The sequence below is a fragment of the Trichechus manatus genome, unplaced genomic scaffold (assembly GCF_000243295.1).
Source record: "Trichechus manatus latirostris isolate Lorelei unplaced genomic scaffold, TriManLat1.0 scaffold00213, whole genome shotgun sequence".
NCBI classification, from domain to species: domain Eukaryota; kingdom Metazoa; phylum Chordata; class Mammalia; order Sirenia; family Trichechidae; genus Trichechus; species Trichechus manatus.
In genome coordinates this window covers 636170-657122 of record NW_004444149.1, presented here as the reverse complement: position 1 = coordinate 657122, position 20953 = coordinate 636170, and the positions used below count along the sequence as shown (strand labels likewise).

Below are 20953 nucleotides of genomic sequence, written 5' to 3'. Positions count from 1 at the left end.
GATACCCTCCACCCAACTCATGTCTCCCAGTCTTTCCATCTCAGTAATCATGAACTCTAAACTCTCAGGCCAAAAGTCTGGGCGTCATATCCAGCCCCACTTTCTCCCCCACCCCATATCTGCTACATAACCAAATCCTGTCAGTCTCGCTTTCAACATACGTCCAAAATCCAACCCCTTTACACCCCATCCGCTGCTACCACCCTACAGCAAACCCCCATCATCTCCTGCCTGCTTACTCAACCCAAGTCTCCCTGCTCCTCCCCTTGTCCCTCTAGAGTGGATTTTCAGCACAGCAGTCAGCGAGATCCTGTGAAAAGTAGGTCAGATCATCTCCCTGCTTGCTCAAACCCTCCCGTGGCTTCCTTCCTCATTCAGAGAAGCCAGAGGCCTACACGGGCTGGCTCTGCTGCTCCATCTTCCTCTCCTTCTATTCTCCCTTCTACATGCCACCACCCTGGTCTCCTTGTGTTCTCTGAACACACCAAGCATGCTTCTTTCTCAGGGCCTCTGCCCCCAGGTAGCCTCATGGCAACCATTTATGCCCTTTAGGTCTCTCTTAAAATGACCCCACCCTTTTTCTGCTTGGTCTTGCTTCATTTTTCTCCATAGCTCTTCTCTTTTGATCATCTGACATATCTGGCATTTTTTTTGGTCTGTCGCCCTCTATTAGCATGTAAGTTCTATGAGAGCAGGGACTTTGTTTTGTTCACTGCTATTTCCCAGTAAGGACAGCGAGACTTCGTCTCACTTACTTTGGACATGTTATCAGGAGGGACCAGTCCCTGGAGAAGGACATCATGCTTGGTAAAGTAGAGGGTCAACGAAAAAGAGGAAGACCCTCAATGAGATGGACTGACACAGTGGCTGCGACAATGGGCTTAAGTATAGCAAAGACTGTGACGACTGCGCAGGACCAGGCAGTGTTTTGTTCTGTTGTGCGCAGGGTCGCTACGAGTCAGAACTGACTAGACAGCACCTAACAACAACAACAGAATAGTATCTGGCACATGGGGAGTACTCAGACATTAGCTATTAAGGAATGAATGAATGGAGGAAACATATGACTGTGAACCCACCCACTCCTAGAAAGGAGATGGAACTGGAAGGCCGATGGGTGGGCTCAGGAATGGAGGATGCAGAAGGCTAGTCTCCAAGCAGAACTCTGAATCTTGGTTACATCCCTTCCACCCAGCCCCCACCACTGCCCTCCCCAACATGTGGCGAAACCTTTCTCACCGCTGAGCATTCTCTCCTTCCACCTCGGCCAGACCCGTGGCGGGGTTCACCAGGCTGCTCCAGAAGCCGCCGGCATCCCTGGCCTCCAAGGCCCGGTTAATCAGGGCCACAGCTGAGAGCATCTCCAGGGCCACAAAGAGCTCCTCCTGGCCAAGCTCCTACAACACGGGGGAGGGATGATTCCCAAGTGGGCTGGTGAAGGGCTTGGGGGCCTAGCCTCCAACCTGACCCCAAGACCCTTGTATATCCCCGAGTCTCCACCCCCAAATCCCAATGGCCTGGTTCAGCCACTAAAAAATAATACTTAACCCTTGAGAATACTTACTGTGTGCTCAATGCATAAGTACTTCACACACATTATCACTTAATTTTCATAATGAGCCAATGAGGTGTGTACCATTAACATCTACTTCACGGATGAGGAAATAAGCGGTCATATGAGCCCACAGTCAAGTAATGTGAGCCATGTAGCCAGAATTTGAACCTAGCTGCCTGGTTCCAGAGCTCACACTTAACCAATGGGCTCTGCCATCTCCCTTCTCCTCCTCCTATGTATTGGGAAGCACACTAGGCCCTGGGCCTACAGAGATGAAGATAAAATGGTTGCCCCCACACTGCACACCCGAAAGGCCCTGGGCCCCACTTTCCTGCCCATTTTTCTCCTTCTCAACCATCTGCCTATGCTGTTCCCTCTGTCCAGAGCATCCTCTCTGTCCTCCTTGTAGAAAACAGAATGTTGCTAGTGATAATCACAACAGCTAAAACTTACACAACACTTACTCTGTGCCCAGCTCTCTTCTCAGCACATACGGTAACCCATTTAATCCTTATGACAATCCTACGAGGTGAATAGTTACTGTCCCCATTTTATATGTGAAGAAACTGAGGGGCAGAGAAGGTAAATAACTTGCCCAAGGTCATGTAGCTGGGAAGTAGCAGAGCTAGATTTGAACTCAGTCTGGCTCTAACATGCACAGCCTCAGCCACAATGCTTCACCTCTCAGTCTTTACTTTGGGCTTTCCTGTACTGTAGTTATTGATATATTGACACTCCGCTCTTCTTGAGGGTCATGCCTCTGTCCAGGTTGCGTCTGGAGTAGACCTTCTATAAGTGCTGCTGTGGGTGTGATTCTGTATTCCATTCTCCTCTCTTCCAGGAAGCCTTCCCAGACTTATCCCCTGCCCTGCTCCCTCCATTTCTCAGGTCCGAAGTCTTCTTCTACCTAGATCATCCACTCTTCCCTCACTGTGTCTGCCTGGATCCTTGGGTGTCTTCCAACTCCTCCAATAGACTAGACACCCTCTGAGGGATGGCCCTCTTACCCCACTGTAAGAGAGGCTGTAGGGTCTGAAGCGAGCTGGGACAGCTGAGTGGTTAAGTGCATGGGCTTCAAGTACATTCAGCTTTGCAATCCCTCCCAGCACTGCCAGTGACAGCTGTGTTGGGCAAATTACTTAACCTTTACGTCCCGGTTTCCTCTTCTCTAAAATGGAATACTTATAAGGTTAAGAACTAAATGAGGTAGCATATGTAAAGCAGTGCTTAATCAAAGGTACTGGCTATAATATGTGCAGAAGGAAAGGCCAGTAGCCCTCCCTGCTCCACTACACTTGCCAGCAACTGAGGCTACTCTCAGAGGGTGCTCGGGTCTGACCGCCCTGATCTCTCCAGCTGCTTGGGAACCCTGAGAGCTGGACCCCTCATTCCTGGGGCTTACCCCTTGCTGTTGCCGCTGGAGTACTGCCAGTTCCTGCTGATATAGAGCCGAGGCGAAGGGGTACACTGGAGGCAGCTGGGCTTCAGGGCACATCAGCTCCTTTACGGTGTCAGCTGCCACTCCCCTCTGGATGGCGCTGTTGATCCGCTGTACAGCCTGGAGCACTGCAGCGGAAGAGGGGAGGCTGCACCGCTGGGCACTCAGTGCTAGCTCTCCTTCCTAGCCAGCTGGGCTTTGCTGAGATCTCGGAGGGAAATGGCTTTATAACTGCTATTAAAAACTCTTCTAGAACAGGATATAAGGAAAAGATTAATCCGAAGGACTAATGGTCCACAGCTACCAAGGCCTCCACCGGACTGAGTCCAGTACAGCTAGATGGTGCCCGGCTACCACCATTGACTGCTCTGACCAGGATCACAACAGAGGGTTCTGGACAGAGCTGGAGAAGGATGTAGAGCATAATTGTAACTCACAAAAAAAAGACCAGATTTACTGGCCTAAAGGAGACTGGAGAAACCCCGAGAGTATGGCCCCCAGACACCCTTTTAGCTCAGTGGTGAAGTTATCTCTGAGGTTCACCGTTCAGCCTGGGAGTGGACAGCCCCGTAAAACCAAATGGGCCTAATGAGGTACAGTAGCCCAGTGACAAGGGCCAGAAGGCAGAAGGGGACAAGGAAGCAGGTGATAGGGAACCCAAGGTTGAATAAGGATATTGTTGATGTGTTGTGAGATTGTTAACCATTGTCATAGGGCAACATGTGTAGTAACTGTTAAATGAGAAACTATTTTGTTCTGTAAGCCTTCATCTTAAGTGAGAATAGCAGCACAATTGGAAGAGCATAGTCAACGTCACTGAACTGTGCATGTAGAAATTTTTGAAATGGTATATCTTTGGCTATGTGTATTTTCACCCCCCCCCCCAAAAAAAAAAAAGGTTGAGAAGTTAGAGGGTTGACATGCTGTGGGGTTGTTAACCAATGTCATAAAACAATATATATACTACTGTTTCATGAGAAACTATTTGTTCTGTAAGCCTTCACCTGAAGTACAATAAAAAAAAATTAAAAAAAACTCTTCTGCTGGGTCCAAAATGTGTTTCTAAACGTTCAGGAGGAAAAGAGGCTGAGTCGCTTTAAGAAGGGGCTGCATAAGAAGAGATTTGCCAAGCCTAGAGGTTGAGTAGCTCAGCGTGTATCACAGAGGGCTGTCCTGGCAGAGATAAGCTCCTCAGGTGTTGAGCACAACAAGATTGACAGGGGGCTATGGAGTTGAACTATGGTGAGGTTAGTCAAGGGGCTCCAGGGACCACCTTTGATGACAGCACAGAGGAATAAGGAACTAGCGCCAAGGTGGACTCATTTGGCTTGCAAAGGGAGGGAGGGAGCTAATAAGGGGCTCTGATGAATCAAAGTAGTTTTAGTTTTCAAACACTGGGGCTTATAAAACGCCAGGCAGATATGGGCATTGGTGTCTACTGGGGAGAAATGTTGCTGTTGTTGGGTGCCATCAAGTCAATTTCAACTCATAGTGACCCATGTGACAGAGTAGAACTGCCCCATAGGGTTTTATAGGCTGTAATCTTTACGGGAGCAGAACACCAAGTCTTTCTCCTGCGGAGCTGCTGGGTGGGTTCAACCTTTCAATTAGCAGCCGAGTGCTTAACCGTTGCGCCACCTGGGCTCTTCACTGGGGAGGAATAAGGATATAACAACCCCACAGTGCACTGCAAAATATGGTCAATGCTATGTTAGAGTTGCTCCCCTGCCCCCAACACGCTTAGCAGTGCAAGGGAAGAGGGGTTCTGGCTGGGAGAGGCCAGAAGACTTTACAGAGGAGGAGGTGCTTAAAGCAGGCTTTGGAAGATGTTTTTACCTGCTTTCAACAAGTGACAATGTGGAAGACATAGAATCCAGAGGAGCAGAGGCTTGGAGATGGGAAAGGCTGGGGACCCATCAAAGAACAGATTATCTGGCTTGGCTGGCTGGGTGCAATGTGAATAGGAGGGATGGGGAAGAACTCTGGAAGGGTCTTACCTGCCAGGCCAAGCAGATAGGACTAAGCCAAAAAAAAAAAAAAAAACTATTGCAGTCAAGTTGATTCCAACTCATAGGGACCCTACAGGACAGAGTAGCACTGACCCATAGGGTTTCCTAGGTTATAATCCTCATGGGAGCAGATCACCAGGTCTTTTCTCCCATGAAGCAGCTGGTGGGTTCAAACTGCTGACCTTTGGTTAGCAGCCAAGCACTTAACCATTGTGCCATCAGGGCTCCTTTGCTCATATATACCAAATCCAAGAACCAAACCCACTGCCGTCGAGTCAATTCCGAATCATAGCGAACCTACAAGACAGAGTAGAACTGCCCCCATAAGGTTTCCAAAGCCGTCATCTTTAGGAGAGCAGACTGCCACATCTTTCTCCCACAGGGCAGCTGGTGGTTCGAATTGCCGACCTTTTGGTTAGCAAACCCGTTGCCATTCAGTTGATTCTGATTCACAGCAACCCTATAGGATGGAGTAGAACTGCCCCATAGGGTGTCCAAGGAGTGGCTGCTGGATTCGAACTGCCGACCTTTTGATTAGCAGCCATAGCTCTTAACCGCTACGCCACCAGGGTTTCCAATAAAACTGAAGTCTAGGATACATAACGGAAGAACCCACAAAGGTCTGAAGGTGTTCAACAGAGGATACCTGATCAACTCTGTGCTTTACGGAGACTCCTCGAGCAACGACAAGCAGGATTGCACAGGCCTGATAAGGCCAGCAGCTAGCCAGGAGTGGCCTGGGGGCTACGGTGAAATAGCCTCTGAAAGCTCTGAGCAACCTCAAAACCTGATAGCAAGTCAAGACCGAGACAAGCAGTTGTAACAGTTGAGTGTCCACAGGCTACTGCCTCGTGCCTCAGCACTGTGTCTCTTCCCTCTCGCTAAAACAGGTTAATCCCCTCCGAGGGGGCTAATGACCGACTAACATTCTGTTAACACAGAATCATATTTGTATATAATGTTCTTAAGGGAAACTGGGTTGGATCATGAGTTTCTCTCTCACTGTGGGAAATCATCACATTTCAGGAGCCAAAGGAACTCAAGCAGGTAGAAACTATCAAAATTACAGGTGACGTGACTGGAAGGAAACTGCCCGCCCCTAGAAAGGCCAGCCCATTGCAGCACTGACATGTCATTATTTCTATGGCTGTAACGAATTTACCTCTGGCGTCCCGCCAGGCAGCCAGGAAGAGGGAAGACTACGTGAGTGGAAAGTCCCGTGCCAGGCTGGGATTTGGGCAGTAGTGGGCTTTGCCCAACACAGAAGCTGGCACAGGCATGAGATGCGCTTCCAAGAGCCAGCGACAAACGCAGGCCAGGTCTCATCAGGCCTGGGGGATGACTTACTGGCCTGTTCCTGGTCACCCTTCATGTTGGCTGCAGTCACGCCAGCCTGGACCTCCTCCTTTTCCAGAAGCTCCACCAGGCCCAGCTCCTAGAGGAGGGAAGAGATGCCTAACAGGGAGTCCTCCCAAGGCCATGGACATGCTTCAAGGGCCACGAGCATGAGCTCCGCACGTTTTATCCTACCTCTCCCCTTTAGGCTGACTAACCTGGCCCACCCACCCCTGTTAACCCATCCCTGACCTCTGGTTCTTTCCTACCCAGCAAGCGTCTGAAACAACATGTTGTTAGGTGCTGTCGAGTCGGTTCTGACTCGTAGCGACCCTATGTACAACAGAACGAAACACTGCCCGGTCCTGCGCCATCCTCACAATTGTTGCTATAACAACACAGGCAATACAAATATAAATAGTGTCAGGGAGAAAGTCAACAGCATTGAAAATAAGATCGCTAAATTGAAGCTGCAATTCAGCTATGGGGGAGCACAGGACTCCTGCTTGGGTGAACCCCTGGGTCTTCTCCGGTCAATTGGAGACTATGAGAGGGCAGAAGCTGCTCAGTCTAGTCCATTAGGCTTTAGAGTGATTTAACCATTTACACAGGTAGTCAGCACCTACTGAAAAGAAAGAACTAACAGTGGTGCTCCTGGTTAAGAGGACCCTCCTCCCATCCTGCTCCCATCCCACCATCAGGGAGAAGAGGTGGCAGGTCACAGGGCCTAACCTGTGCCTTCTGCTCTCTGTCTGCACTCAGCTGGTCCAGGTACCAGTCAGCAAAGTCTCTTCTTACACTCCGCAGGGCCAGCACAGGGTCCTGAAGGGCCTCAAGCAAAGCCTCAGGGCTCTGTCTTTCCAGGGCATCATCGACGACTTCTAGAGCCCCATGGACTGAGAAAGACCAAGACCCCACAATGGACAGTGTGAGAAGGCCCACCTCTCACTCTCCCCAGCCCAGCCCCAGGAATCTGCCCTCTTCCTGCCTGCCCACAATTACCCTCACCCTGCCCCCTGGGTTCTTGGAGCCCACGTGGTCCAAGAAAAGTTCTTCCACTTGTTCTTCAGAGGCCTTCCCATCTCACCACCCCAGGCCCTGAGGATATCCTGACCTAATAGGCAAATGCCCATCCTATCCTAAGCTTTCAAGCAGTCCCTTTCTGCTCTGATCTCTCCCTACACCCATCCACTCTCCACACTTCATTCTCGAAGGATGGCAGCCCAACTGCCCCAGCCCCAAGAGCTGAAAGGCCTGCCCCCTTACCTCTGTCCTCTCCATTCAAACAGAAGCCTCCCTGACAGGGACTACTTCTCCAAACATTGAGAGCAAGAAAGGAGAGCACACTGCCTCGACTCTGCTCCTTCCCTGGGACAGGTCTGGTCCAGGTGAGCCCATAGGGCCTTCTGGCCTGAGAGAAGCCACCCCCAAACCTCCCAGGACAGGGGCTTAGCCTGAGAGCACTCCCTCAGCTCCCTCCCAGCCTGCCTCTCTTACCATTGACATGGTTGATGTTGCCCTGGATTTCAGCCTGAGTTAGGTAGTGGTCATAGATGTCCTGGCTTTCTCCATCATCCTGCAAAAACTACTTTGAGAAGGGAACCTGAGAAAACCAGCTAAATCTTCTCTTACGGCTCCTACCCTATCGGTACCTATTTCTTCTTCTGGGGGTCTTCCCAAGGCCAAACGGCAGTCTGGTAGGAAGAATCGGGGGGAAATCATGGGGTCCCCAACCCCTGGCACTGACACAGATAAGCCAAACCAATCTTTGGAATCTCTAGTCCAAATCTCATCCAGTCCCATGTTCCAGAGTCTCTTCTCAGCCCTCCCTGAGGATCCATTCTCTTAGGGCCTCTTCTCCTTCTTCTCTTCTGAATTCTCATTATTCTCCCAAGTCCCTCTCCTATTTCTCTGAAGTCACTGACAAGCTATAGTTTCTCTAAGCGACTCTGGAACCTAGAGACAGGGCAGAGGGGATTCCTAGTTTCACTAGAGATTGTCTAGGCTGCCCAGCTTTTCGGCCCCTGCACCCGTTTAGGCTCCTCCTTACGCGGTTCCTGGCATCGGCGGCCTTCTCCATCTTGGCCTGGGCCAGCAGCTCCTGGTAGATGGCTGCCAGAGGCTCTCGGAGATTCTCCAGCAGTGCACTGGGATTCTGCAAGGCCGTCAGGGTGTCCTCGACCACGCCCCGCTCCACAGCTTCATTGATGGCAAGAACAGCTGCATGGACTGGGAAGGGGCATAGACGCAAGGTCAGGGGGTCAGAACAAACCCCAGACGAGGCCATAACCAGCTGCAGGCCACTCTGCATCATCCCCTTTATCCATTCTCAGGCAGGGCCAGGCGAACTGGGTAGCCTGAAGGCCCTGCCTGGGGACGAGAGGTGGCCAGCATCCACCTGAAGGCTATGAGGCTGGGAGTTGTCCTATACTCACTGAGCTGGCAGGGCAGAGCACAGTCCCTACCTGCAGCCTCATCCACTGAGAGCTCGTTGGCCAGGATGCCCCCAATCTTGCTGAAGGCAGGCAGCTGGAGGCAGTATTTCGCCAGCTCAGAGGCCATGTTGCTGAGTTCCTCGTCTGCAATGACACCACCAGCGCCCTTCATCAGGCCCGGAACCCTCAAGACCCTACCCAGACTATAGTGGTTAGGGGAGGAGTTGGGCTTACCTGTGAATTTCACTTTCCCGTATAGATCATGTATCTGAGGGGCCAATCCCAGGCGGAAGAGGAAGAGACTGGGAAAGAAGGGAGAGGCGTTGGAAGGCACTGGGGTCTATTCATTTCCACACTCTGCCCATAATGGGTTTGCAGGAGATATTACAGGCACCCGGAGAAGAAGACCCCATACCACCTGCCCTCAAGTCACCCCCCAATCCACAGGGAAAATGTTACTGTAAGTCAGCCCGAGGCAAGATAAATAAGACACTGCATGAGAGGACTGGGGTGGGGGTGGGGACGGCTTCACAGAAGTCACACTGCAGTAGCAGGTCATTGAGTGAAGACAAAGGATGGGAAGGGCACAGCAAGCGAGATCCGCCGAGCAAGGGTACAGAGGCATGAAAGGACACCTGAAGTCAAGAAGAGATGACATGGTAGACACAAGGAAGCAGTCAGCCACCTCCTATGATGTAGCCCGCCAGTTGCTGACGGCTGGCTGTGAGCGGAGCCAGTCTTCACCATTTACACTACGTGACTTGTGTATGATGCTCGTGATAGGTCCTATTCTGATTCCTTTGTACCCCAGTCACAAACTGAAGACCCTACCCTGCCACCTTCCTGTCTCTGCTACCTTGCTACCCCTTCTGTCCACTCACACGGGTCACGCAGAAATGTGCCCACAAACATGCACATAAATCTAAACACAACTACATAACCCTAACATCTTATTCTCCTAGAAGTGGTCCTTGTGGTCTACCCTCCATCCTTCCTGCTGCAATGCTTGTTGCTGTCAATTGCTGGCTTCATCTACCTGGAGGAGCCTGGAGGACAAACGTTTGGGGTCTCAGACTTACTGGCCTGACAGAGACTGCAGAAGCCCCCCGAGTATGGCCCTGGACACCCTTTTGGCTCAGTAATGAAGTCACTCCCAAGTTTCACCCTTCAGCCAAGGATTGGACGGGCCCATACAAAGCGAGACCAATGGGGCACAACAGCCTAGGACAAGGACTAGAAGGCAGGAGGGGACAGGAAAGGTGGTAACAGGGAACCCAAGGTCGAGAAAGGAGAGTGTTGACATGTTGTGGGGTTGTTAACCAATGTCATAAAACAATATGTGTACTAACTGTTTAATAAGAGACTATTAGTTCTGTAAACCTTCATCTAAAGTACAATTAAAAAAATCTTAAAAAAAAGTTTGGGGTCTCTCACCTGAGAGCGTGGATGCAGTAGACCACCCGGGGCATGTTCTTCTTGTCGTAGATGTCTGTGGTCTCTGGGAAAAAGGTCTGGAGGGGAAACCAGCCAGTTACTGCCGCTGGGGGCCCTTCAGCAGCACCAGATAGGGAGGGGCCAAAGAAGGGGTCTTCCTCTCTGACCTGGGGGGGTGTGTTCCCTTGTGGCCTAAGCCTTCTAGGCCAGTCTCTCCAACCATTTCCAGTCAACTTAGTGTAAAGGAAAGGCACTGGGGACAGACACTGAGCCAAGACTCAGCCACAGGCACAATCGCAGGGGGCCCTGGATTAACCAAACACCAGACGAGGCTGTTTAGGCTATAAGTTGCGGGCCATATCCTCCAGGAGAAATAGGCCCCTTAGGCATCCTATAAACACAGCAAGCTTGTGCGCCTCACCTCTGACTCTCACCGGAAAGGTGGCCTGCTGGGGAGCTGGCCATGTTCCCACAGAGGGCCCAACGAGGCCTGCATGGCCAAGGACCACAAAGGGGTCAGGGTGTCTCATCCCTGCCTCCAAGCCAGAAGGCCTCTGATCAATAGGGGCCCGTCAAGAACTGAATCACCCCAGGCACGACTTCCCATGCCACCTAGGGAGTATAATGAGGCCTAACTTCAATACATCTTGGTTACATTTAGGTTCGTAACAAAGGATCGTATCCAAAGACTTAAAAGCGTTCCAGCCTGAGGACACATGCCCTCTACTGCTCCCGCCTCCCACCAAAGCGCCTTTCTTTACCGCTGTTTCCTCATTTTATAGTTCCCTTCTATAGTGGAAAGAATAAAAAACATTCTGTAGATGAAAAATAAAACAGAAAGAAACCACACATTGTAGGATCCTATCACGCCTTAATTTGTATCTTTCTTTATAATTCACAAAGGGAATTCACACAGATCTTTTGATCCTCCTGACGACCTGGTAAAGCAGACAGGGCAGGGATTACTATCCCCATTTCACAGATGAGAAACAGATCAAGATTCAAAGAGTGAGAGGACATAAGGCTGTGTCCAATTTGGGACTTGGGCCCAGGCTTCTGACTTGAAGTCTACCACCTAAGGATGTGGTAAACCCTCACTTCACACTGTGAAATTGCGGCCCAATTTCAGATGGCTGGCCTATACAAGGCCCATCTCCTACATTGCACAGGAGCCCTCTGTATAATGCGAATAACATAACTTAGGCCCAGGAGCCTTCGCCTCCTTTTATCCACAGGGAAGCGGAAGCAGAGACCAAGTGACCTGGTTCAAAGATGTACAGCCCCAAGGAACTATACGTAGGTTAAGTTCATTTCGAAGACATACAGAGATAAGGCTAGAGGGAAATAAGGTGTAGGGGGTGCTGGTGAAAAGGAAGGATGAACCCCAATCTTGAGGCCCAGTGTTACCGAAGGCAGACCGATGTGGGTTATTGCAGAGAGCCAAAAGTTGATGTTGTCCGTGTGGCGGAAATGTAAGCCAGTTGCCTGAAAGGGAAGAAAGAGAAGAGAATCTGTTTCCACAGTGCTCGGTGCTGTGGGCAGAGTTCTCCCTATGAAGACTCAAGGGCAGTGGGAAATCCACAAAGAACCCTGACTTGTGGATCTCCCATCCCCTCAAGACAAAGACACATAGACAGAAGCCACTAAGAATGGATGTTCTAACTGGACATTTGGGAAGGATGGCACAGAGATGAGATTAGCAATCCAGTAAGGCTCCCTGTAAAAAGGGAGTCCAGAGCTGGGATGGGAAGAGAGTCAGGCTGGCTAGCACATAGGTAGGGGGCAATCTGCCCAGAGAGTAACCTCAGGTGGCAAAGCCCACAGCCTCTGAGTGTGGACTGTGGGTCGAAGTTTGCTCAACAGTTCTCCTATCGGGGGCATCTCAAAGCCCACCTAGCATGTGCCCCTTGCTGCTAAGGATAATACCCACCCACCTGGCTGGGAGACACCTACTGATGCCTATTGTCCCAGGACAATGATTAAAAGCACTCCTTTTCATCTTCGAAAGTGTCCAAGTTTGGACAATAAATTATATGGTCACTCTACCCCGACAGCTTTGAGGAGAAGGGGTCATTTGAGAGGAAGAAGGTAGGTGGAATGCTATTCCCCACCTGGTATCGAAGCTGCTCCACATCATAGATCTTCTTCAAGGGAACCACGGAGGGTGCAAAACAGTGGCCCAGCTTGGCCAGCAGTACCCCGTTCCGGAGGCTCTCCTCCAGCTCCACCGGGGAAGGCAGCTCCTCCTTCAGGCAGGCCTCCATCCAGCTAAGAGTAGGAAAGTACCTTTTCAGCCACTCTGGCAGGCCCCAGTGGTTCTGTTCCAACCACAGGACCTTCCCTCACCCTCTGCCCTGAGCAGCCCTGACCCTCCCCTGCCTCCTCTTTCTGCCCGAACCCCAACTCCCCTCTCTGCCCATAGCCTGGCCCTTCCCATCTTCTCCCAAGCTGCCCCAAATGCCTGGATTGGCGAACCCTCTGCCCCGCCTACCCCAGAAAATCTTTCCAGACAGATGCTGATCCAGCCCATCTTTAGTGGGGCTTTATCAGGCTCTTACCCTGTTACATAACCTCTCCCTCAGTCTGGTTACACATTTGACTTGAGCCAAATTGAATCTGCTCATTTCTTTCACTCTGCATGTTCTCTGAGAACCTTGGGTACAGAAAGGTCACATCTGCCTGAACAATCTACACAGCTCAGAACCCAGCTTTGATGATGATGAGGGTGGCGGGAAACCCCTAGGGTTGATTCGAGGGGAGCAGCACACTGAGGCGAAAAGGTCCCAGCCCTTGGAATCAGAAGAGCTGCTTTCCACACCACCTGCCCCACTTCACCTCTCTGAGCCTCAGCTGCTGACTCTGCAAAATGAGGATAATAACATTTGTTTTTCCTGTTTCAATGGGAAGTTGTCAGGACAAATGATCTACCGTTGGTGAAAACACCTTGAATATAAAGTATTATTATTGCTGGTGGCTGTGTAAGAATAAGGGCTCCTAAGACGGGGTCTCCAAACTTCCCTTAAATAGTGGGGTCTACAGGAAAAGAAAAATGGGCTCAAGTATAGCAACAATTGTGAGGATGGTGCAGGACCGGGCAGTGTTTCGTTCTGTTATTCACAGGGTCACTATGAGTTGGAACTGACACAATGGCACCAAACAACAACAGGGAAAGATCTGTCTCCAAAGACAGCCAGTCACTCTTCGAGTCACGCCTCCCCTGCCAGACACCTGATTTCCTGTCTGCCCCGTCCTATCCACTTTTTTCGAGAACACTAAAAATATACCATTGAGTTGTCTCCGCAAGCCTTCCTTGGATCGCCCAGGCACATTTATTCCTTTGTATTGTAATTGTGTTGTGTGTGCGTGTGTGTGTGTTTATTAACAGTGGACTTCATGTCTCTAGAAGGTAAACACAATGTTGTCTTTGAATCTTCCTAGTATCTACTATTAACCGAAAGATTGGCTGTTCGAACCCATCCAGCGGCTTCACAGGAGAAAGATCTGGCAATCTGCTCCCATAAATATTACAGCCTAGAAAACCCCACGGGGCAGTTCTACTCTGTCGCATGGGGTTGCTAGGAGTCAAAATCGACTTGAAGGTAACTAACCACAACTACAGTACCTAGACAGATATTTGGCATACTGTAAGATTAATAACTGCATTTTTTAAATAGAAAAAAATATCTATCTATCTATATATACATATACACACTACTGATTAAAAAGAAAGAATTAAGTATTTATTTTGCCTTTCCTGGACAAACTGAATTCAACAATAACCAAATAGCCCCAAGATAATAAGGGAAAGTTCTTCTTTAGAAAATAATTTCAGCTAATAAAAGTGGAAGAAATGACAGAATTGGAAAATAGTCATATTGCAAAAACCCTAATAAGATAATAGATTGCAATGAGGATCAACAATGGACGAAAGCATTAGATAAAGGGTTAATGAGGAATTTCACAATCTAGAGATCAGGTTGGTATCACTTGAACTGCCGGATCAGACTCAGCAGGGCTAAAAGTGGGACAAGCAGACATTGCATTCCTCCAGATGAGATGCAAAATGAAGCATGCAGCACTACCCATGATGTCTCCTTGTCACAAATGTTGAACCCGAATCTTAGCAAGCCTTACAGCGAACATCCGTGTCATGGTTTGAACTGTGTCCCCCAAGAATATCTGTCAACTCGGCTGGGTCATGATTCCCAGTATTGTACGATTGTGTACCATTCTGTAATCTGATGTGATTTCCTTATGTGTTGTAAACTCTATCACTATGATGTAATAAGATGGATTAGTAGCAGTTATACTAATGAGATCTACAAGATTAAATGGCGTCTTAAGCCAATCTCTTTTGAGATATAAAAGAGAGAAGCGAGCAGAGACACATGGGAACCTCATACCACCAAGAAAGCAATGCTGGAAGCAGAGCGCGTCCTTTGGACGTGAGGTTCCTACGCAGAGAAGCTCCCAGACCAAGGGAAGATTGATGACATGGATCTTCCTCCAGAGCTGACAGAGAAAGGGTTCCCCTGGAGTTGATGCCCTGAGTTTGGACTTCTAGCCTTCTGGACAGTGAGAAAATAAGCTTCTCTTTGTTAAAGCCATCCGCTTGTGGTATTTCTGTTATAACAGCACTAGATGACTAAGCCAATCCATTTACGGGAAATATGGGGTGTAGAGGAACAAGGTAAATGACACAAGGAAGCAAACAGGGAAAGCCAGAATGTGGGACGTACTACAGGACAAATGATCTGGTTTCTTCAACAAGTCAATGACATAAAGAACCAAAAAGGGACAGGAGGGGCTGCTCTAGATTAAAGACTTAAGAGACATAATAACCCAATATAATAATGTGAACTTTTATATTTTCTTGAATAAGGCTACTGTAAAAATAATTTTGTATTTTTTTTTTATACAATTAGGGAAATTTGAAAATAGGCTGGTATTGATCCTCCAAGGAATTACAGACAATTTGGTTGGGCATTTTAATGGCATTGTGGTTATGTAAGCAAACATCCATATATTTTTAGAGACAAATATTGAAGTATGTAGGAGAATAAAAAAATGTTTGGGATTTGCTTTAAAAATTTTTTTTAAAAAAGATGCTATTTCAACTCTCGCTTTCCCACAGAATGGACTCTCATCTCATTGCATTTGTTTTGGTGGGAGACTCCTGGTATGGGCAGGATGGGAAGGGGGCCAGAAAGAGGCTATCCCTCCACTCACCGCTTGGCTTCCTCCAGCCGGCATAGGTACTGATAGGCAACGTTCTGCCGTCTCTGCTCATCCATCTCCTCAGCTGTGAGGCGTTCATCTGAGGAGTGGAGGGGGATAACTTAACAAAGGGAGCATTAGTTAGGGGGCCTCAGGATTGAAACTTCTTCTTAACAGACTTCCTCAGGCAACCCTTCTCAGAGACCTGAAGCATCTCCCATATGTCCCTCCTCTCTTTCCACGACACCCCTGGTCCCGATCTTCTGCTCCCATCCAGCAAAGATATCCCAGTCAGCATCTTGGCCTTGCCACCCTTTAACAGGGAAATTCCTCCCTGTATCCAAAGTACTCCTTCCTTTTCCTCTCTACCCATCTTCCTATCCTCCCCCTCCTGCCCAAGTCTCCTCACCGCCCTTCTGTCAGTGCCTCCTAGCACGGATGTCCAGAGTGCTCCTTGCCTGGAAACTTAGCTTCTTATCTTATCCCTAATTAGACTCCAAGTTCCCCCAAGAACTGGGCCCATGTCACCCTCCTCAAGTTCTCTCCCAGAGGCTAGGTTAACAGAAGCAACTAGGACACATCATTTAACAGCCATTCATTCAGTCAATACCTCCTATATGTCTGACACAGAAATACAATATAGAAATTGACTCAAAAAATACAAAGACTATTATTGGAATAGAAAAACACATAAGTAAATAACTCCAACCTGATGTGATAGATGTGACTATAGGCCATGAATAAAGCCTATGGAAGCAGCAGAGAAAGCAAAAGATTCTACTTATGAGCTAGGTCTCAAGAATGAACAGGCACAAAGGGGGAAAAGGTAGTCTAACAGAGGGAACCATGTGAAAAAGGAGCCTTGGTGGCACAGTGGTTAAGCGCCTAGCTGCTAACCAAAAGATCCACGGTTTGAAGCCACCGGCCCCTCCGCAGGAGAAAGGTGTGACAGTCTCCTTCCTAAAGATTTACGGCCTTGGAAACCCAATGCGGGGGCAGTTCTACTCTGTCCTACAGGGTCACTATAAGTTGGAATCGACTCAACAGCAGTGGGTTTACTTGGGATTAAGTGGCGGGGCAAAGATAATTTTAAAAGATCATAAAGATTTCTTTATCTCCCGAGTGGTTAGGTCACCTAGGGAAGATAATCTCCAAGCTGAACAAAATGTAGACAATATTCTGATCCCCAAACCCAAGAAGAGCAAATCCCCTAACTGAAACAGCACGCGTACTCCCTGCATTAGCCACAGCCTCCCTTCATTCTTTCTCCTTCTCTTCTATTTTACTTAGAAAATACAATACAAAATCTAACAGACACAGGAAGAGAAAGGTACACACACACCCCCAAAAAAACTAACTCAGAGGGCTTGAAAAGAGATAGAGTGCAGTCAATCTATCTTTGCCTCAGCATTTAATGTCGTTCCCACTCTTTCCTATTTCCTTATAGCCTGCAAACAGACTTGGGGGAGAGGCAGGGCTTATTTTAATTGGCAGTTAAGCATGGTTAAAAACTAATAATAATACTCATTTCCACGTTCAGATTTGAAAGCACTGGCCAACCACAGGAAATCCATCAGTTCCTTCTAGGGAGTGTACAAGGAACAAGTGTTGGTTGCTAAGCGTGGAAAATAAACCAGTAAGCGAGTGACATCACCTCAGAGTTATGAATTGAGTATTGTGAGAGATGGATGGGACTGTGTACACATAACACTGTCTCAAAACAACAACCAAAAAAAAAAAAAAAAACAGTCTTTCTGCCCTTCTCAGGTCTGGCACTAGCTTTCCTTCAACAGATTTAGTGAACTTTGCTCTTAGAATCCTCTTGAGAGGAAGGTGGGATTGGAGGAGCAAGGTTTGCCTTCCATTCAGGAGATCAGACGGAAAGCTTTCTGTCCTCCAATCCTTCCAACTCCAGTCTCTCTTTTTCTAAAACAGTATTTCTGAAAGTGTAGTCCATAGATTACCTGCATCAGAATCACCTAGGGTGGGGCAAGAAGCTTAGTAGTGCTTGATACACACGCAGATTATGGGCCCCAATCCCCACCCACTAGAGCTGAAGCTCTGGAATAGGGCTCAGGAATCTGCATTTTACACAAGCTTCCCCGGTGATTCCAGCCCCCTAAAGCTTGAGAGGAGCTCTGATGGCGCAATGATTAAGAGCTACCTCTGCTGACCAAAAGGCCAGCAGTTTGAATCCACCAGCCGCTCCTTGGAAAACCTATGGGGTAGTTCTACTCTGTCCTATAGGGTCGCTATGAGTTGGAATCGACTGGACGGCCATGGGTTTTTGGTTTTGAAAGCTTGAGAGGCATTGTCTCAAAGCCGCATCTCAATACCCTGGAGCTCCCCAGGTCCCTTTAGGCGTCCTGTCCCCTAGCAGCATTTGGCACGTTCGGAGCCAGCAGTAATTGCTGACTTCTAAGGAGCCATTAGACCACCTACATTCTCCCTGCTCGAGCCTCAGAACTTGGGAGTAGGGGAGAAGGCTCTCTGTAAGCTTTGAAGCGCAGCACAGAAGTCAGGGAGCGTTTTACTGCTCACAGGCCTACCCCGGCCCGCTGGCGCCTGAACTCAGTGCCCCCTCCCCGTGAGCACAGTACCACCGCCCCGCGCCCGGCAGGTCCGGCGCCCACCCCCTCCCCAACCTCTCCGGGACAGCTGAGCCCCGGACCAGCGGCAACGCTGCTCGACCCTTCTGGGCCCCTTCCGGCACTCACAGGCCGCCCGGCCCGGGCCCGCGCCTCTCCCTTCCATGTTCCTCCTTCCAGGTTTGAATCTCCCGCCGCTGCAGCCACCGCCCCTCACCGTTGCCACAGTTCGGCAGGACACTTCCGGTCCGCGCCGCAAGGGCCCCTGGGATTTGTAGTTCTAGACCGCCCAGGTAGGGAGGAGAATGGACCACCTGGTGGCCCGGTTCCGGTTCCGGCAGTTCTCCGAGCTGCTCGTGGGTGAACCTCATTGGCTCCTTCGCTGCTAAACCGCCTTATTTCAGGCAACCCTTGTCCCTGCCCCTTCCCGTTCCCCTGTCATTCCTTCCCTCTGTCCTGCAGTTTTCCCATTAGCCTTTGCTCAGCTCCCTATATTATTCCTGGGTCTCGTAAACGTTCAGGGCCTACTTGGTGCGATGCACTAAGCTAGGTGGTGAGGATGCAGAGATAAATAAGCACAGTTAATGGCCTAATTAAACTTTTTGTTCTTGAATGAGTGATAGACATATGGCCAAATAAATTAGAAGTCAGAGGGAGAGAGTAAATTCAATAATTAAGAGCAGTGATGGATCAGGAAGACTTCCTGGCAGAGGTGACAGCTGATCTGGTTGAAAAATGAATGAGAATTCATCAGATTGAAGGAGAGAGGCATTTCAGTCTGTGGAAGCAGCATGTGCAAGAGCGAGAAATTAAAATCAGTTTAGTTGTATTGGAGAACAAAGCTGAACCTGGGAAAGGCAGGAAGTGAGCCTGGAGAGGCACAAGTCCAGATCCTGCAAGACCCTGGCCACCGAACTAAGGTGCTGGGATTCCGTCTGCAGAGCAGTCAAGAGCCAAATACGTGGTAGGCATAGGGCAGATTTATATTTTAGAAAGATCCCTTTTGCAGGAGGGGTTTGGCGGGGATGTGGCTAGGGACAGAGCTTGGAGACTATTGCAGTAGCACAGATGAGAGATAATAAGGGCCTGGACTAATAAAAATAAAATAATGATGACAACGACAGCAATGCTGAGGAGTATTTTTTAGAATATTACCGGCTGAGCTTTCCCCATCTGGTATTTCTCCCTTTACCTTTCCCCCTACACCCCCTTCAAGCAGCTAGGCAACCTAGGCTCATAGCCTCAGAGAAGAAACACCAAGGGGAAGAAAACAAAAAATATCTAAACTTAAAGCCTCCAGAGTAATGGAGAAGGCTCAGGGCTGAGATAAAATTGTTTGGGAGAAGTGGGATTTGAAGAGAGTGAGTGTTCGCTTGGAGACCAGAGAACTTCCCCTTTTCCTACTACCATCTGGGGAAAGTAGAGACAGTCTAGATGTTGGTGACTCCTCACGATAGGAGTCCTGCTCCCTACTTCCTGAGAAGGTCCGCCAGGAGCACAGGATCCTGCGAAGAAACAGTTGCCAGGCAGATGTGCCCTTAGACAGCTAGAAATTCCCTGACCCAGCTAGAGAGGAAGTACCCGGAAGAGTTGCCCTGCTCGTCTGCTTGGAGTGAGGGTCCCTGGGCCTGAAAAGCCAGGTGGATGAGAAGAAAGGAGATGTTGGGGAATACCTTTGTAAACCAGATGGGCCCTTCTCTCAAGTCTTGGCATCACATACCTCTTCCTACTTGGACTCCAACCTGAGGAAAAGGAGGGGGGAACCCCCAAACTGACTCACATAGTTTCCACCATCCCAGTGGCATAGGAGCTTGAAATAGAAAAAAACAGAGAGGTATTTGTCACATACCAGACTTACGGACCCACAACATCAACGTGTATTGAGTGCTTATTATAAGCTGGGTTCTGTGTTTAGCATCTTACTGTTACTGTTTTTGTTAGTTGTCATTGAGTCGATTCTGACCCATGTCGACCCCGCGTGTGCAGAGTAGAACTGCTCTATAGGGTTTTCAAGGCTGTGACCTTTCAGAAGCAGATCACCAGGCCTAACTTCCTATTAGCTTACTCAAAAAACAAACAACCCCAAACCCACTGCTGTCGAGTGGATTTCAACTCATAGTGACCCTCTAGGACAGAGTAGAACTGCTCCATAGAGTTTCCAAGGCTGTAAATCTTTACAGAAGCACACTACCGTATCTTTCTCTCGCACAGCGGCTGATGGATTCCAACTGCTGACCTTTCAGTTAGCAGCCAAGTGCTTAACCACTGTGCCACCAGGGCTCCTTATTGGCTTACAGGTGGTGTTAAAAATCAGAGGAATAGGATGGGGGGGGTGGGGAATGGGGAGTTCTTGCTTAATGATACAGAGTTTCTGTAGGGGACCATGAAAAACTCGGAAATAAATAGTAGTGATAGTTACACAACATTATGTACTTAATGCCACTGAATTGTACACTTAAAAACGGTTAAAATCATCAGTTTTATGTTACTTATATTTTACCACAATAAAAAAAAATGAAACCAAAACAATGATATTTTTCAAGAAATACCATTCAAGTTAGCTGAAAATATGGCAAAAAAAAAAACTGGATGGAAGTAAAATATCTTATGATAACTTCAAAAAAAAATTAAAGGAGTGGATGTTCTTGGGAGAATATGTAAAGTAACAAGAGGAAAGACCGAAGGGCAGAGTGCTGCTAGGGAAGACTAGCATTTAAGAGGTGGACTGAGGAAGAGGGCCCAGCAAAGGAGACCGAGAAGAAATTGTCAGAGAAACAGGACACAATGGGTCATGGAAGCTGTCAGGGATTGAATTATGTCCCCCCAAAAAAATGTGTGTATCAATTTGGCTGGGCCATGATTCCCAGTATTGTGTGGTTGTCCTCCATTTTGTGATTGTAATTTTATGTTAAAGAGGATTAGGGTGGGATCGTATAACACTC

General features: G+C 48.7%; 1 protein-coding gene across 1 annotated transcript in view; it reads right to left on the bottom strand.

Moving 5' to 3' along the window:
• The window catches only part of IQGAP3 (IQ motif containing GTPase activating protein 3), a 40927-nt gene extending 22683 nt beyond the window's left edge, over positions 1-18244 (bottom strand). The window contains exons 1-13 of the mRNA XM_004388477.3: positions 18141-18244; positions 15436-15523; positions 12318-12474; positions 11614-11691; positions 10207-10283; positions 9007-9074; positions 8803-8916; positions 8388-8566; positions 7835-7913; positions 7070-7233; positions 6350-6437; positions 2958-3121; positions 1240-1397 (exon numbers count right to left, since the gene is read on the bottom strand). Coding sequence (XP_004388534.1) covers positions 1240-1397; positions 2958-3121; positions 6350-6437; positions 7070-7233; positions 7835-7913; positions 8388-8566; positions 8803-8916; positions 9007-9074; positions 10207-10283; positions 11614-11691; positions 12318-12474; positions 15436-15523; positions 18141-18177 — 1451 coding nt within the window. The 5' untranslated portion in view covers positions 18178-18244. The remainder of the gene's footprint in view (positions 1-1239; positions 1398-2957; positions 3122-6349; positions 6438-7069; positions 7234-7834; positions 7914-8387; positions 8567-8802; positions 8917-9006; positions 9075-10206; positions 10284-11613; positions 11692-12317; positions 12475-15435; positions 15524-18140) is intronic.
• Between the last annotated feature and the right edge of the window lie 2709 nt (positions 18245-20953).